The sequence below is a fragment of the Mobula hypostoma genome, chromosome 6, assembly GCF_963921235.1.
Source record: "Mobula hypostoma chromosome 6, sMobHyp1.1, whole genome shotgun sequence".
Lineage (NCBI taxonomy): Eukaryota > Metazoa > Chordata > Chondrichthyes > Myliobatiformes > Myliobatidae > Mobula > Mobula hypostoma.
In genome coordinates this window covers 96,204,417-96,222,100 of record NC_086102.1, presented here as the reverse complement: position 1 = coordinate 96,222,100, position 17,684 = coordinate 96,204,417, and the positions used below count along the sequence as shown (strand labels likewise).

The window sequence follows — 17,684 nt, the reverse complement described above, 5'->3', positions numbered from 1 at the left end:
TTGACAGAACCAGTTTTTCTCCAATTGAATGGGGCTTCTCAGATTCGGCATGAGGAATGAAATGTTGTATAAAGCATACAAACCATCACGGTTTTGTCGTGAATATGTTTTGAAGTGTTTTCCGTTTCTGAAAATTTTCACTAAGTGACGGAGAATAGGCCAAGTTCTTGTTTGCTTTATCAGAGTTTATTCTCTTCACAGGTTCAAGAAACCTGGATGGTTTCTTTAGCTAGAGAGTAATCAATCTGCAAAAAGGAATTTTTTTAGCTAGAGAGTTGTGAATCTGTGGAATTCATTGCTACAGTTGGCTGTGAAAGCCAGGTGTATTTAAGGCAGAGGTTGACAGATTCTTGATTTTTCAGGGTATGAAAGGATATGGGGAAAAGACAGAGATGAGAGCTGAGAAGAAAAAATGGATCAGCCATGATGAAATGGTGAAGCAGACTCAATGGGTCAAATGGCCTAATTCTGCTCCCCTATCTTATGGTTTAATTGCCTCATTTGTAAAGACATTTTCTCACAATAGACACATTGGCTGCTGTAGGTGTCTTGGTATTGGTAAACACCCTTATTTCAGATTTTCCACACTATACACTTTTTTGTTTTGTTTTCTCCTGCTGTTAACAACCACGGTCAATCACCTGTTGTTTAAATCCAATCTCAATCACTGTGATCAATAAAGGGGAAAGTTATGACAACCTACGTTCATTTCCCACTACCGCCTATAAGGAATTCTTTCGTCCTCCCCATAACTGTGTGGGTTTCCTCTGGGTGCTCCAGTTTCCTCCCACAGTCCAAAGACATACTGGTAATTGGTGATTGTAAAAATAATTGTGCAGTGACTAGGTTAGGATTAAATCGGGGGATTGCTGAGCAGTGCAGCTCAAAGGTCCAGAAGGGACTGTTCTGCTCTGAATCTCAATAAATCAATCAATCATAAGACATGTGTTAGCAGTGATAAATTGGGAAGCTACCTTACAAGGTGTGACAGTAAATCAAAGAATGTAAGAATTTTCATAATTAATACATAGCTTACAAGTAATATACAGACTGTCCCTTAGTTCCGATCCTGAGGGCTGTTTCTATAGTGAATATATTTTTTGCAAGTCAGAAGTGAACAGGAAGAGTGTGTAGGAGAGGACCACATAGACAGCTGTGATAAGAACGAGCAGGTAGGAGAAGAGTGGCTTCCAGTCAGCCTCACAGGCTCATTGAGTGAAGATCCTCCAAACACTCAGCACTCCCTCCTCTGCCTGGCTCGACTCAGCCCCCAGTTGTCATGGTTCAGAGGTGAGAGGGAGTGAATACACATGAAAGTGACACACTCCTACACAAAATGGCCATCCCTACACAGCAGAAGATGACTGCATTCCCACATCAGCAATGCAATAACCACATCTGCCAGCAAATCCAACCCATCAATCCTACTGGTCTCTCAAACAATGTAGAGTGTTCATATGTCAGTTGTGGATCTACAGGTTCCTTTAAAGCAAAAATAAACAACAGCAGAGTCATCTAGTGGTGACTGTCAGATGAATTTTAAATAAGTGTTAGACTAAGGGAAAGCAGTAATGCTGAGAACTGGGAGATTTCAGCAAAGGAGGACTGAGGCATTGATAAGGAAAGGGAACATATTACACAAGATGGAAAATTACAAACACTGCCAGAGTTTCTGTGGGTATGCCAAAAAGGAAAAAAGGGCTGCTGAAGTTAATGTTTAATCTTATAGACAGAGATAGGAGAGATTACAATGGACAAGAAAATGGCAGGAAAGTTACTAATTATTTTGTCTGACAAGACGGAGAAAACTTTTCAGATACATTGATACTACACAATAGCATAGCAGTTAATATGTAGCCACTACAGCTCGGACCATCGGAGTTCAATCCCAGCATCCTCTGTAAGGAGTCTCTGTACATCCTCCCCGTGGAATGCACGGGCTTTCCCTGGGTCTCCGGTATCCTCCTACAGTCCAGAGACATACTGGGTAGGTTAATTGGTCATTCTATAATTGTCCCCTTGCAAAAACAAAGGAGCTGGTTGTGGATTACAGGAGGAATGGAGACAGGCTAACCCCTATTGACATCAATGGATCTGGGGTTGAGAGGGTAAGCAGCTTCAATTTCCTCGGCATAAACATCACCGAGGACCTCACGTGGTCTGTACACGCCAGCTGTGTGGTGAAGAAGGCACAATAATGCCTCTTTCATCTCAGACAGTTGAGGAAGTTTGGTATGGACCCCCAGATCCTAAGAACTTTCTACAGGGGCACAATTGAGAGCATCCTGACAGGCTGCATCACTGCCTGGTATGGGAACTGTAGCAGGAATCTACAGAGAGTGGTGTGGACAGCCTAGCACATCTGTAGTTGTGAACTTCCCATGATTCAGGATATTTACAAGGACAGGTGTGTAAAAAGGGCCCGTAGGATCATTGGGGACCCGTGTCACCCCAACCACAATCTATCCCAGCTGCTACCATCCGGGAAGTGGTACCGCAGCATAAAAGCCAGGACCAACAGGATTCAGGACAGTTTCTTCCACCAGGCCATCAGACTGATGAATTCTCGCTGATTTGAGTGTACTCTATATTACACTGACTGTTCTATTTATTATAAATTACTATGACTGCACATTGCACATTCAGATGGAGACATATCGTAAAGATTTTTACTCCTCATGTATGTGAAGGATGTAAGAAATAAAGTCAGTTCAATACAATTCAATTTGATTATTGTTTCCATGCTGTATTGCCCTCTGGTTCTACAACTCTACAATAGTGGCTATTAAAATTACATCTGAAATGTCGTGTCCAGCTCAGATCTCTCTACTCAACAGAGTGCTGAAAGAAGTGCCGAGCTGTGCCAGTGTGGGACGGGGGTAGGTTTTAACAAGGTGAGATTTAGCATTCTGGGCCTCTACTCTCTTGAGATTAGAAGAATAAAAGGTGATCACCGTGGGGTAAGTCAGGCCGTCTTGCCGTTGCCCCGCGGAGGGTCTTGAGTCCTGGCCCTATGTCCTGTACCCAAGGAGGGGTCCCGGCTCTCTGTTCTGTGTATGTGTCCATGGTTCAATGTACCTGCTCCCCTAGACCGAGGCTCTGTGTTCCCATGTTCTTCCTCTCCCTAGCCCATGTCATGTCCATGCCTGGTTCTGGGGTCCGAGCCCGAGGCAAGACCCAGGTACTGGGTCCTTGCCCATTCTCGGGCTCGGAGTCCATACACTTGCCTCTTCATGTCGTCTCTAGTTCTGGGATCCGATTCCGATTCCGAGTCCAAGCCCAGACCCTTGTCCCAGCCTAGTCGTAGTCCTGAGTCCCTGTCCAGTTTGCTACTCCTGCTCCTGCCTTGCTCTCCTGGTATCGAACAATAAACTAAATCTGAGTAACCTCACAAGATGTGTCTTGCATTTGGGTTCACCCTTGCTCCCTATGCCCCCGCCATTGTGACAAAGAGGGGTGTGGAGACAGTTACTAAGTATGTTCAAACAAGATCAATAACTCTTTGGATTTAAGGCAATGGAGAGACACAATGTCAGTGTCAGATATCCTTGTATCTGCAGGACATTTGTGCCTCTTTTTGAAACTTTATCTCATTTGAAACTCAACACGAAGAAACTCAAACTTCAAACAATGGTGACTGAAACTGAAGGAGGGTGAATTTTCTGTGCTTGTCCGGCCACTGAGAGACATGGACGAGGAAATGTATTTCAAATATTTTCGGATGTCAGCAGGTAGATTTGACGATTTGGTTCATCGTCTCCAACCATTTATTTCGCATCAGTGTACGCACAGTGTACTCAGAAACTGGCAATCACCATTCAAGTTTTAGCTTCAGGTGGAAGTCAACAGGCTGTAGCAGCTAGCTACAAACTGGCATCAAGCACAGGGTCCTCCAAAATTTTGGAGGTCTGTAAAGCTTTATGGAAAGCATTGCAGCCAGAGTTCCTTCCCTGCCCTTCAGTCGCCCAAATGGCAAGCTATTGCAGCATAGGAGGAAATGCGATGCTACCAAGCGGACCAGTCACAGTTGTTGCGGGCTGCGTCGCCGCGACACGTAGTTACATTTTGGGAGAGGTGCGTCTTAGGCTACAGCGTAGAGTTCGGCGTAGAGTACAGCGTAGGGTATGCCGCTACGCTGTACCTACAGTGTACATTTGACACACAAGTATAAATCAGCTTTTAGTCTGAACCCATCTAACATTGTGCTACTTCTTTGTCAAACACTCCTGAAACTTTTATTGTCCATATCCCTGCAATTTTTGTATAAACCCTCCCTGACCACATTCATGAATCTCTTGGTTGAGATGCTAGTCCCAGTTTTAGTTCCATCCTTCCTGTCCCTGATTTAGAAACATAGAAAACCTACAGCACAATACAGGCCCTTCGGCCCACAAAGTTGTGCCCAACATGTCCCTACCTTATAAATTACCAGGGTTACCCATAGCCCTCTATTTTTCTAAGCTTCATGTACCTATCCAAAAGTCTCTTAAAAGACCCTATTGTATCTGCCTCCACCACCATTGCCGGCAGCCCATTCCACACACTCACCAGTCTCTGAGTAAAACACATTCTCAAGCTTTCCAGTCTGCTGCAAGTCATCACTACAATCAACAAGATCTTTTCCATAGTGAATACTGAAGTAAAATATTCATTAATTACCTCTGCTATTTCCTCCAGTTCCATACACACTTTGACCTCAGTCTCTCCCAAGGAGCTGAAGGCCTTTAGTGCAATGTCTTTGGTCACACTTTAATCTCCCTCATCTCCCTCTTCCTGGTGGCTACTGAAGACCTGACTCATTTCAAAGCCCTGCTTTGTAACTTCCTTCCTGAGATTCGGAAAGCAACGTTAATCTCCTCTAAACAGAGCTAAGACAAATATGAGAGAATTACAGCAACACACAAAGCACTGGAGATTCTCAGCAGGCTGGGAGAAATAGACAGTTGATGTTTTGGCCTGAGATTTCCATATGGACGAGAAAATTAGAAATGTGCTCCCACTCCTTCACGGGAGTCTTATCCAATATGTGTTTCCTGTTAATGAGGAGTGAAGGTGATGTTGTCCATCTTCCCACCCACTAACACTTAATGGCATTTCTACCTCAGCACTGGGTCTCCAAGGGACCTGATAAGACTTGCACTTGAATCTGTACATTCATTGAGAATGAAGTACTGTCCAGGATAATGAAGCCATCTAACTTCGACTATGGTGGAAATCATGGAGGCTTCTTAATTCAACCCAAATGAGACATGGTCACTTCAGCCACTTGTAGCTTGGTAGAACGGTACACCATCCATCTGCTCTAGACATATTGATGCCTCCAAGCAATCATACCATAGAGAGAGGGGAATAGGTATCTTCCTCTCCCTCTTCCACTGTCAGCTCATTCTACAGACCCACTATCTTCTATGTAGAAAAAGTGGCCCCTCAGGTCCCTTTTAAGATTGTCTGCTCTCATCTTAAACTATCAAATGGTGGCTTTGTCAGACAAAATGGACTGTTGACCTCGTCACGGTCTTGCACCTGAACTGCACTTTCTCTGTAAAGGCTGATTTATACTTGTGGGTCTAGCTTACGCCGCAGCCTACGCAAGTGGGCTACGCCGTTGTGAGCATTTATATTTGTGCGTTTGTGTGTTTGTGTCGCTCTGCAATTCACCGCCAAAATGCTAGTTGGCGGTGGGGTTTCTATGCCACTGTGTTGAGTTTCTTCGTGTTGAAACTCAACACGAAGAAACTCAAACTTCAAACAATGGTGACTGAAACTGAAGGAGGGTGAATTTTCTGTGCTTGTCCGGCCACTGAGAGACATGGGTGAGGAAATGCATTTCAAATATTTTCGGATGTCAGCAGGTAGATTTGACGATTTGGTTCATCGTCTCCAACCATTTATTTCGCATCAGTGTAAACACAGTATACTCAGAGACTGGCAATCACCATTCGAGTTTTAGCTTCAGGTGGAAGTCAACAGGCTGTAGCAGCTAGCTACAAACTGGCATCGAGCACAGGGTCCTCCAAAATTTCAGAGGTCTGTAAAGCTTTATGGAAAGCATTGCAGCCAGAGTTCCTTCCCTGCCCTTCAGTCGCCCAAATGGCAAGCTGTTGCAGTGTAGGAGGAAATGCAATGCTACCAAGCGGACCAGTCACAGTTGTTGCGGGCTGCGACGCCGCGACACGTAGTTACATTTTGGGAGAGGTGCGCGTTAGGCTATGGGGTAGGGTTCGGCGTAGAGTACAGCGTAGGGTAAGCAGCTACGCCATACCTACAGCGTACATTTGACACACAAGTAAGTGTGTGCCTTAAGTGTTACACTGTTATCTGCAGTCTGTAATTGTGTTTCCCTTGTACTCTCTCACTGTACTGTTGTGGTGAAATGATCATTATAGATGGCATGCAAAATAGTTTTTCACTACATCATTTCATGTGACAATAACAAACGAATTACTTCTGCCCTTTAGACTCCTTTACCCCAGGGAAAAGGGTGTGACCATCCATTTTAATTGATGCCCTCATGGTCTTCTCTTGCTGATGACCACCTATGCTGAGAAGAGCCGTTAAAGCCCGAAACCATGGCAAAATGAATCATTTCTGGAAAACAGCAACAATCAGAGACCCCACCTATCACTATCAGTTGATTGGAGTAATCCTTTCCCATTGTCATACTTCAATCCCATTTTCACATTTCACTCTTTAGAAGGTTGTGTGCTGTCTCACACTGATTGTTTAAGAAATGGCATTACTTACTACAAAGGGAATGTTGATTGTTGTAATGACATCGACTCTGGGGTCACCTACAGACATAGCCGGTTGGAATATAAAACTTTTCTGAGTAGCAGCAGAGATTGTGGCATTATCAAATAGTAACACATTAGACCTGTGTCTGAGCTCCCTGTTAAAGAGGAGATTGGAAGCTGTTAGTAGGCACCAAGAGCTGGAAAAGCTGTAATGATGTATAATCATAGAACATCTTTAACACAGAAGAATGCCTTGATAGATTGCTTTTTTGCTGGTAGATAGAGGGCTACTCATCCTTCCTGTACCGAGACCTACAGTTCTTCAAGTTCATATCTAAAGATGATGTGGAGTTCCACCTCTACACCCCCCCAGCCCAATCTGAATCTGCGTTAAGAAAAACTCCTCACTCCTCTCTGTCACTCCTCTCTGACCTTGCATTCAAGGGACAATCTACGTGAGGAGCCAGGGAATAACGATGGAGCCCTGAATTGAGCACCTCTCATTTGTGGGCACCAAGGAGAAGGATGTGGAGAATACTGACTTCAGGAAGTGAGACATTGATTGGCATGTAGCTACTGCAGAGGTGTCTTGTAATACATAAGGGTGGAAGGATCCCCGGGGAGAGATGAAAGCCATTCAGAATGTTTTCCCAGGATGGGGAGTCTAAAACTAGAGGACATTGATTTAAGGTGAGAGGGTAAAGATTTGAAAGAAATGGGTACATGGAATGAACTGCCAGAGGAAACTATGGAGGTAGGTACAATTATTGTGACAGGGATGATTTGGACCCAAGTGCTGGAGTATCCGAGCCTGGAATCGAGACACAGTATAAAGCAGGAACAAGAACTGAGCAAAAAGCAAATGCGAGACAATATCTCTAGTTGGGCTTCTGATTGAGCACTGAACCTCAATTCTTGGCACCCAAAACATGATTGTCAATTAGTGGGCCGGTCCTGAACCCAACTATCCATATTCCAGAGAGACAGAGCATCTAAATGCCAGAAGCTGACAAGGTTGGGTGTGTGTCGTAACAGGATCCTCTCCCCCATGGCTGACTCCAGGCGACCCGGGCTGCACGGGGAGAGGACGATGGTAGTCATGGACGAGAGCCGGATCCAAGATGTCCCTTTCAGGAACCCAGCTCCATTCCTCAGGTGTGAATCCCTTCCAGTTCACGAGGAACTGCCGAACACCCCGAACAATAGATGAAACCAGAATTCTTTTTACAGTGAAAACCTGCTCCCCATCTACAAATCTGGGTGACTGTGGGGCTGATGCTGTTGGGGGCTAAAGGACTGCTACTCATGCGTTTCAACATGGAAATACGGAAAGAGGGATTGAACTTGAGGGTCTTGGAGAGCTGCAAGGTGTAAGCCAATGGATTTACTTTCCTGAGAACCTTGAAGGGCCCAATGAACTTGGATGCCAATTTCCTAGACTCCACCCAGAGAGGCAAATCCTGAGTCAAGAGCCAGACCCATTGCCCAGGCTGCAAAACTGGTGCCTGTCTTCTCTTCCTGTCAGCTTTATTTCAGATTTCTAGGTAGAAGTTAACAATATCTTAATTGTTAACAATAACAAAGAATGAGGGGGGACCTCATAGAAACATTTTGAATGTTGAAAGGCATGGACAGAGTGGATGTGGCAAAGTTGTTTCTCATGATGGGGGAGTCTAGTACGAGAGGGCATGACTTAAGGATTGAAGGGCGCCCTTTCAGAACAGAGTTGCGAAGAAATTTTTTTAGCCAGAGGGTGGTGAATCTATGGAATTTGTTGCCACGGGCAGCAGTGGAGGCCAAGTCATTGGGTGTATTTAAGGCAGAGATTGATAGGTATCTGAGTAGCCAGGGCATCAAAGGTTATGGTGAGAAGGCGGGGGAGTGGGACTAAATGGGAGAATGGATCAGCTCATGATAAAATGGCGGAGCAGACTTGATGGGCCGAATTGCCAACTTCTGCTCCTTTGTCTTATGGTCTTATATCTCCCTTGCCCTTGTCTATTTCTCCTTGCAGTGTCAGATGAGATCTTCAGCTGCAGGAACCCCAACATTGGCATCCTGCTCAGGGAAGACTGGTGGAGAACACCCAAATTAGCATTTGAAAGGGGACACCCCATGTGCCGAATGCCGTAAAGTGTTGTGGATTACCTCTGCCCACGTCAACTGGTTGCTCCACATGTCTGGTCTTTCAGAGGCCAGGCACCTTAGGGTATGTTCCATATCTTAGGTTCACCCGCTTTATTTGGCCGTTGGACTGCAGGCGAAACCCAGGGGAGAGGCTCGCTGTTGCCTCTATCAGCTTGCAAAATGCCCTCCAGAAACGTGATGTGAATTGTGGACCATGATCTGTAACTACGTCCACCGGAAAAACATGGGTTCTGAAAACCTAGTCAAGAACAATTTTAGCTGTCTCTGCCACAGATGCTAACTAAGGCAATTAATCTTTAGGCCTCTGAAAATCAATCGACAATTACCATGATGATGGTCTTCCCCCTAGAAGGTGGAAGACCCGTGACAAAGTCCCTGGAGGTGTGGAGCCCACGGTCTGTCTGGTACAGGTAGGGGATGGTCGAGCCCTTGGGGTTGGGTACGGGGCTTCTCGTTCTGAGTGCACACCTCGTATGCCTGCAAACCTCTTTCACCATTCCAGGCCACCAATGCCTTCTCTTGATGAACTCAAGAGTCCTGGCAATCCCTGTGTGAGCGGTCATTCTCGAAGAACATCCCCACTGCAGAACCTGTGACCTGACAGAGATTGAGACAAACAGTCCTTAGGACTGTCTCCCCCTGTACCCGGGCTTTGTCAACAAGTTCGTCGTTTCCCCAACAGATTGGCACTTGGGCAAATAGTGGCAAATTGCTCCTCTCCTTTGGGTTCGTCGAACTGATGAAACAAGGCATCTGGTTTTCGATTCTTTGACCCCAATCGATAGGTTAGGACAAAGTTAAATGGTTGAAGAAAAGAGACCACCTGGCCTGCCTGGAACTCAGTCTCTTGGCCTCCTGAATATAAACCAGGTTCTCCTGGTCTGTCCAGACAATAAGGGTTCTTGGCCCCCTCAAGCCAGTGACAGCATTTCTGCAATGCCAACTCAACTGACAATAGCTCCCGATTCCCAATGTCTGCTCCTGGAGAAGAATGCACACAGCTGAATTTTACTGTCTGAAGGTGACTGTTGAGACAACACTGCACCCAATTCGATGTCTGAGGCATCCACCTCCACGATGAAGGGAAGGTCCCGGTTAGGTGAAACCAAAATGGGAGCTGATATGACTGCTGTTTAAGCTCTGCAAGAGCAGCTTCCGCTTCAGTGGTCCAGACAAAGGGTGCCATGGATCCCTTATCTGGAGCCACTGAGCTGAATTTCCTGATGAACTTCTGGTAAAAGTTAGCAAATGCCAGGAATCGTTGGGCTTGTTTCCCTCTGGATGGTTGTGGCCAGTCTCTGACTGCCTAGGTCTTGGTAGAGTCCATCTAGAGATTGCTGTTGGAGATGATGAAACCCAAAAATGAAATGGTCATCATGTGAAATTCGGACTTCTCCAACTTGACATAAATTCTATGGTCAAGAAGCCTCTTTTAAATGTTCCTGACATGGATGACATGCTGCTCCAGGGACTTCGATAAGATTAGGATATCATCCAAGTAGATGAAGGCATACTTATGAGAGTACCCCAGAGCACCTCGTTTCTAAAGGCCTGAAAAACTGCTGGAGCGTTTGCAAGACCGAAGTGCATAACCAGGTACTCGTAGTGCCCTGTCGGTGTATTGAATGCAGTCTTCCACTCATCACCTTCCCTTATAAAGACCAGATTGTACACACCCTTGCTTAGTGAATACTCTTGTCCCTTGGAGAATCTCAAAGGCAGTATTCATGAGTGGAACGGGGTAACGATTCTTGACTGTTATGTGGTTTAATCCTCTATAATCAATAGATAGCCTTAGGCTCCCATCCTTCTTTTGTACAAAGAAGAAGCCTGCGCCAGCTGGTGAGGTGGAGGGCTGAATGAATCTCAGAGCAAGACCCTCCAATATATACTTCTCTCTGGGCCAGAGAGCCCATGTAATTGACCACGCGGAGGACAAGTGCCAGGCAGAAGATCGTAGGGTTGATGTGATGGAAGAGTCAAGACCCTTCCCTTTCTGAAGACTTCTTCCAAGTTCTTGTAGATGGAAGGATCTTTGACTGGCCTGGGTGTGCAAGTTTTTCTGAACCCTCCTCCAAGGATGACACCAGAGGTTTCCTAGGTGGCAGGGGTGGATGCAGACTGTTGGAGGGGTGGCTCCGAGGGTCAGTGTCCCGGGAACAGGCTCTGAGGGTCAGTGTCCCGGGGGCAGGCTGCGAGCGTCAGTGTCCCAGGGGCGGGCTGCGAGGGTCCGTGTCCCGGGGGCGGGCTGCGAGGGTCCATGTCCCAGGGGCAGGCTGCGAGGGTCAGTGTCCCACGGGCAGGCTGCGAGGGTCCGTGTCCCAGGGGCAGGCTCCAAGGGTCAGTGTCCCGGGGGCGGGCTCCGAGGGTCCGTGTCCCGGGAACAGGCTCCAAGTGTCTGCATTTAGGAATCCTTCCTTCAGTTGGGACCTGGTGGCTGGATCCCTTAGGCTTCGGGTAAGCTTGCTCTGAAGTCTGTTCTCTTGCTGGTCGTTGGTCTCAGGAGAGTCTGTGGGTTGGAACACCAGGCTGCAAACACACCCTTTTACAATGACCGGACTAAGCAATGATTCTCCTCTCTCTCCAGTCCACAGATGGGTTATGCTGGGACAGCCAAGCATACCCCAGGATCAGAGGTATGAATGGAGAGTCAATAATGTAGAAACTAATGTCTCCTACATGATCTTCAATCCTCCTCTGCAGCACCATAGCCTGTTAGTGGATCTGCCCGGAACCTAGTGGGCAGCTATCCAGACAGTTACAGGCTTGGGCTGACTCGACTCTTACAGCAGTATATCAAACAGACGGGCGGTTCCTAAATTCAGAAAATTACCCACTGCACCAGAGTCCATAAAAGACTTCACCAGCCTCGAGTTCCTATCCCAGGTGAAACTGCCTTCGGTGTGAAACTAGAATCCGTGGGATTGGGAGTAGTGGCTGCTGCCTTCACAGTCCTTCTGATACTGGATGGCCTTAGCAATTCTCCAGGCGGCTGCAGCTTCAGACATTCAGCCCACAGGTGACCTGCTTCCTCGCGGTAATAGCAGCAGCTGTGATTCTGTGATTCTAAGATCCTGATGCCGGGACCTATCATGGGCAGAAAGCCTCGTGCAACTGATCTGCAAGAGCTGGACAGAGCCTGCAGGAGATGGGCTGGTTATGATCTGAGACTGGGGTGTGGAACTGCAACAGACTGAGGTCAGGCTCCGGCTTGCCACCTTCGGCCTTGTAACGTAGTCCTTCTTACGCTCTGCCAGACCTTTGTCAAAGCAGGTGGACTGGTCAATGAGGACCTCTAAGCCCCTTGTTGGCTCTCCAAGGTGAGGGCATCCTTTAGTTCATCTGTGGTGGAACAGAGTGGCCAAGGTTCCTTCATTCCAACCACTCTCTTGTGCCAAAGTTCAGAACTCAATAACTGACCAACTTCCCTGATGCAGCTTCATCAGAACATCCAAGGCTCTGTTTGTGTTGGCAGGATGACAAAATAACTTTCTCGTGATGGCCATGAATTCCTCCAAATCAATGCAAATCTCCGACCTTGCACGGTGGCTCAGGCGACGGCTCTCCCGGTTAGGAGAGAGATCGTGAAAGCCACTTTTTCCTGCTCTGAAGGGAACCAGGATGGCTGGAGTTCGAATAGCAATGAGAATTGAAGCCATGGCATGAACCTGGGTCACCGTCGAATATCTCCAGGGTTGGAAGATGCACTGGTTCCGCAGAGCAAGCAATACCCTCATTTGAGTGACTCTGGCATCCTCCTTGCGACATCTAGTAGACGGCAGCTTAGAGATCGTGTATCTCCAGGTTCTGTCCGGAAACCCGTCACTGTACACAGCAGCCAAGAGACTCTGATACCCCGCTGGGTCCATGTTGGCTCAATCGTACTGTGACGAGAGACCTTGACGAGGATGGTTTGGACCCAGGTGCTGGCGTATCTGAGCCTGGAATTGAAGCACAGGATAAAGCTGGAACGAGAACTGAGCAAAAACAAAATGCAAGACGATATCTCTAGTTGGGTTTTGTAACTAGAGACTAGAGAATAGAGACAATATCTCTAGTTGGGTTACAATTGAGCACCGAACCTCAGTCAGGCGCTCTTTAAATACTCAGTTCTTGGCACCTAAAACATGATTGTCAATTAGCAGGACGGTCTTGAATCATTAATGGGGCTGTACCAACCATCTATATTCCAGAGAGTTAGAGCCGAAAGCTGGCGCAGTTGGGTGTGTATTGTTACAATTGTGACGTTCGAAGTATATTTGGCTGGGTACATGGGTAAAAAATAGGCCCACAGGTACATGGATATTGCAAGTCACTAGAAAAGCACAGGTAGATAGGTAATGAAGGGAAATGGCATTTTTGCCATCCTATGTTAGGGCATAGAATATGAGAGTAGGGAACTTTACAAAGTATTACCTAAAACACACCTGGAGTACTGTGTAGTTCTGGTCGCCACACTATACGATATGTATGACTGCACTGGAGAGAGTGCGAAGGAGATTCATCATGATGTTGCTGAATTGGAGGGCTTCAGCTGGGGGGTGGGTGCGCGTGGAGATTAACTAAGATGGATTTGTTTTACAGCAACATGAGAGGCGCAGACAGACGGATAGTCAGAATCATTTTCCCTGTATGAAAATCAAAAGGGCATCAGCTTCAATGAGACAAAGGAATCTTAAAGGGGATCTGAAGTGAAAATATTCTTCCACAGAGAATGGTTGATATCTGGAATCAGATACTCTTACCAAGTGTACTAGGCAGTTATCGAGATACTTGAAGAGGCAGGGCTCCTAATGCAGACAAATGCAATTAATATAGGTAGGCAAAAGGTGGGCGTGGGCATTATGGAAGGAAGGGCCTGTTTCTGTTTTCATATCAACATTAACTCTGTCTCCTTAGCAACCTCACATATTTGGCAAATCAGACATGTCATCACACAGACCAAGAAGCTGAACGTGTTGGTTATTACTATCATTAAGCCATCTCAACTCATCCTATCACAGACATTTCCCTTGTTCTACACACTCCTCTCCACCATCCCTGTACTGGAAAATTAATTTGTACCTCCCCTTCTCTCCCTTGCCCACTTCTATAAAGGGTAGTAGGTCCTAAGCATTTACTGTTCTTTTCCCTACTGATGCTGTCTGACCTGCTGATGGTTTATAACAGTTCCTGTATTTAACGTAGGTAGTTAGCAGTTTAAAAATAAACTGGTCTTACAAGTATGTGTAGGGTCCAACTTCCCTCACCATGGGCTGGTTGCCCTTAAGTATTTCTTCTGGGTTTTCAATATGGAAGAAGAAGATCTGCATATAGACGGGAACGGGAGGGTCCTTCCAGTTCTTATACGCCTCACTGTTCAGCTTCAGCTTCGTATGCTGTAGAGACAGGATGAGAAATATAGGACACAGAACAGGACAGTGCAAGACTAGACTCTTCAGTCCACAATATCTGTGCTGAACATCATGCAAATGAAACTAAATTCCTTCTTCCTGCATACCATCACTATCCCTCCACTTGCTGCCCATTCCCGAGCAGTCTAAATACCATTATCAATCTCATCAACTGTTCCCAATTGTACTATTCATTCACACACCAGGGCCATCCATAAAAAACTGCACTAAACTGGATAACTGTGACCATCAATCCAGCTGACCAGCTTCGGCTCTTAATGCAAGATTCTACTCACTCATCTGATTGAAGGGTGAAATTTCATGACTGTAAATGGAGTATGTTAAGGGTGTTATCCCTCGGTAGCACATCAGTACACCTAACAGAGCTGCTGTCTGTTCGGTCTGACTTCTGGTGGTGTTTGTGTGGAGTTCAGTCAGGTCAAGGAGTTTATTGCCACATCCACAAATACCATGAGCTGCATGTACAATGAAAACCTTGCTCGCAGCAAGTATGTTCAGACATCACACAGAACATAAATTATACGAGTCAGTGAAAAGCCACTATGCCAAAACAGGATTTCAGTCAGAAAATAAGCAAAATCAGAGACAATTCGATGGTTGTGCAAGTGTTACGTCTATAAGTGTGGTTACAGTTGCTCAGCTTTGCACACTTTTCCTGTGATGAAGTGAGAATCTTCCAGGTGCTCTGATATCCTCCCACGTCCCAAAGGTGGGCAGATAGGAGGTTACCTGGCCTGGGTAAACTGCCCTGAGTCTGTAGTTGTGTGGTAGAGTCTGGGGGGAGGGTAGTTGATGGCAATGTGGAACTAGTAAAAGTGTGATTATTGTGTGGGTGGTTGATGGTTGGTGTGGACTTGGTGGTATCCCTCTATGACTCTATAACGTGCCTGCAACTATATCAATCCCTTCCCACTATCCAAAGCCATCCACACTTGGAAAGCCTTGGGCATAATGCAATGCAGCCAGTATTGGATGGATCACTTGCTATATATCTGAGTTTCCTGACAATATTAAAGAAAGGGTATGTTGGACCCAGCCTACAACAGGTAAAAGAGAGGATCAACTTGCTGATTTTAACCTAAAGTTAAAACATACCTATGCTGAACGTACTACCTTACTCCAACCTTTTTGATAGCCTCTGCTCAGAATGTTCAACATACTAAGATTGGAAAAGATTAGTAATAATAAAATACCATGATAATACAATTAAAAACTTCTATCATCAAAGACCTTCACCATCCAAGCCATCACATCTTACAGCTACCATTTGGCAGGTGGCATACAAAAGCCTGTACACCCTTCAACCTACCTGTAAAGATTGTACCTAGTCTGTTTAATTTATGTTTTTGTCGTGAATGTTGTGTCTGATGCTATGTGCTATGTGCTATGTGATGCTGCTGCAAGTAAGTTTTACCTTGCACCCATGTATATACGACAACGAACTTTGAAAATTTTGGGGCTGCATTGTTTTATGGATATGGGACAAGGTTACTGGTGGCAAGGCTGGGAGGTGCAGCTGGGAACTCCCAGTGCGCAATTTGACAGCCACTTTGAGATCTTGACCAATAGTAATTCAGGAGCTTTGGGGAATAATGGCAGTGTAGGAATTACTTCGCAAATAATGTTAGTGTAGGAATTACTTCGCGAATTAAAACCACAAAACCACACAACCACACATTTAAGCACTGGGGTTCACATTTTTTTAATAACAGCTACTGCTAAATTCAGATTACATCCTGTGACATAATAAGATTAGGCCATTGAACAAATTGTAATGTGCTGTAGATTTCTATGTTCTACATTCTATCTGATGAGCACTAGAACCAAGGCATAGGAGTCAAGGAAACTGGTGCTGATAAAATGGGATTCGTATAGATGGATCACATCCCTCTGGAATGGGAAATATTTCTCAAGTTATTTGGACAAGTAGGAAAAGTTTAGAGCCCAAATCAGAGGCAAACAGAAGAAAATTGGACTAACTGAGATGAACATCTTATTCAGTGTGGACAGGTTAGACCATAAGACGTAGCAGCAGAATAAGGCCATTCCCCTATGTCTTATGGTCTGATGATCTTAAACCCGTTTTGACCAGCAGAGTAACACTGGACCAACATACATGTTAAACATATTATTAATTTTATGTTGATTTATGTAAATTAGCTTTGCATAAATATTGTAAGAAGTCCATATTCTGCTGATTCTTACCTCTTTGATGTGGTCTTCCACTACGTTCTTAAGAACATCATTAACAGTCAACACGATGAATGTAATGAGGCAGCCTAAAGCAAAGGTACTCATCACCGCAACTTTGTTCCGTAAGTGAGTCATAATTTCTACAAATAATGAAAAATCAGTAAAACGAGAATAATGAGACACTTCAGCTGACTAACAACTAATTGGTTACATGAAGCATATTCACTTTCTGAGGGAACAGATCCACCAGCTAAAGGAGCACTTTGTGCACTACAATTTTTGGGATCTACTCAACACAGAGTCAAGCTGGCTCCCTAAATGCTGCTGGCGGATCAAGGTCCAGTTGCTGGCAAACATAATCAGCTCCAAAGGTCAATGTACATAGACACACAATGTTCAAATCTCCCACTATTTAAACCATGAGGATATTCAACTCTTAGTTACACAAGCCTAGAAATTGAGAGCAGTGCCAAGCCATTCAGCCTTTCTAGACTACCCTGTGTTCATGCTTATCTTTTCCTCAAACCACTTAATCCTTAAGCTTTCTGTAACATAAGTATACCCTTCTTTCAATATTTGTGGTGAAGCATTCAACAGATTTACCTGCATCTGGTGATGAAATTCCTCCTCATCTCAGATCCCATTTCCTTAGGCTGTGGCCCCTGTTTCTGAATGTCCTTGCCCAAGGAAAATCATTCTAGTAACAAATCTCATCAAAGTTGCTGGTGAATGCAGCAGGCCAGGCAGCATTTCTAGGAAGCGGTACAGTTGATGTTTCGGGCCGAGACCCTTCGTCAGGACTAACTGAAGGAAGAGCTAGTAAGAGATTTGAAAGTGGGAGGGGGAGGGGGAGATCCAGAATGATAGGAGAAGACAGGAGGGGGAGGGATGGAGCCAAGAGCTGGACAGGTGATTGGCAAAAGGGATATGAGAGGATCATGGGACAGGAGGCCCAGGGAGAAGGAAAGGGGAGGGGGAGGAAAATTACCCAGAGGATGGGCAAGGGGTATAGTCAGAGGGACAGAGGGAGAAAAAGGAGAGAGAGAGAAAGAATGTGTCCATATAGATAAATAACGGATGGGGTACGAGGAGGAGGTGGGGCATTACCGGAAGTTAGAGAAGTCAATGTTCATGCCATCAGGTTGGAGGCTACCCAGATGGAATATAAGGTATTGTTCCTCCAACCTGAGTGTGG

The 17,684-nt window shown here is 45.6% G+C and overlaps 1 protein-coding gene across 1 annotated transcript in view; it reads right to left on the bottom strand.

Moving 5' to 3' along the window:
- The window catches only part of LOC134348224 (lysosome membrane protein 2-like), a 181,380-nt gene extending 164,555 nt beyond the window's left edge, over positions 1-16,825 (bottom strand). Inside the window, exons 1-3 of the mRNA XM_063051277.1 lie at positions 16,502-16,825; positions 14,103-14,260; positions 6,745-6,889 (exon numbers count right to left, since the gene is read on the bottom strand). Coding sequence (XP_062907347.1) covers positions 6,745-6,889; positions 14,103-14,260; positions 16,502-16,624 — 426 coding nt within the window. The 5' untranslated portion in view covers positions 16,625-16,825. The remainder of the gene's footprint in view (positions 1-6,744; positions 6,890-14,102; positions 14,261-16,501) is intronic.
- Positions 16,826-17,684: the final 859 nt, after the last annotated feature.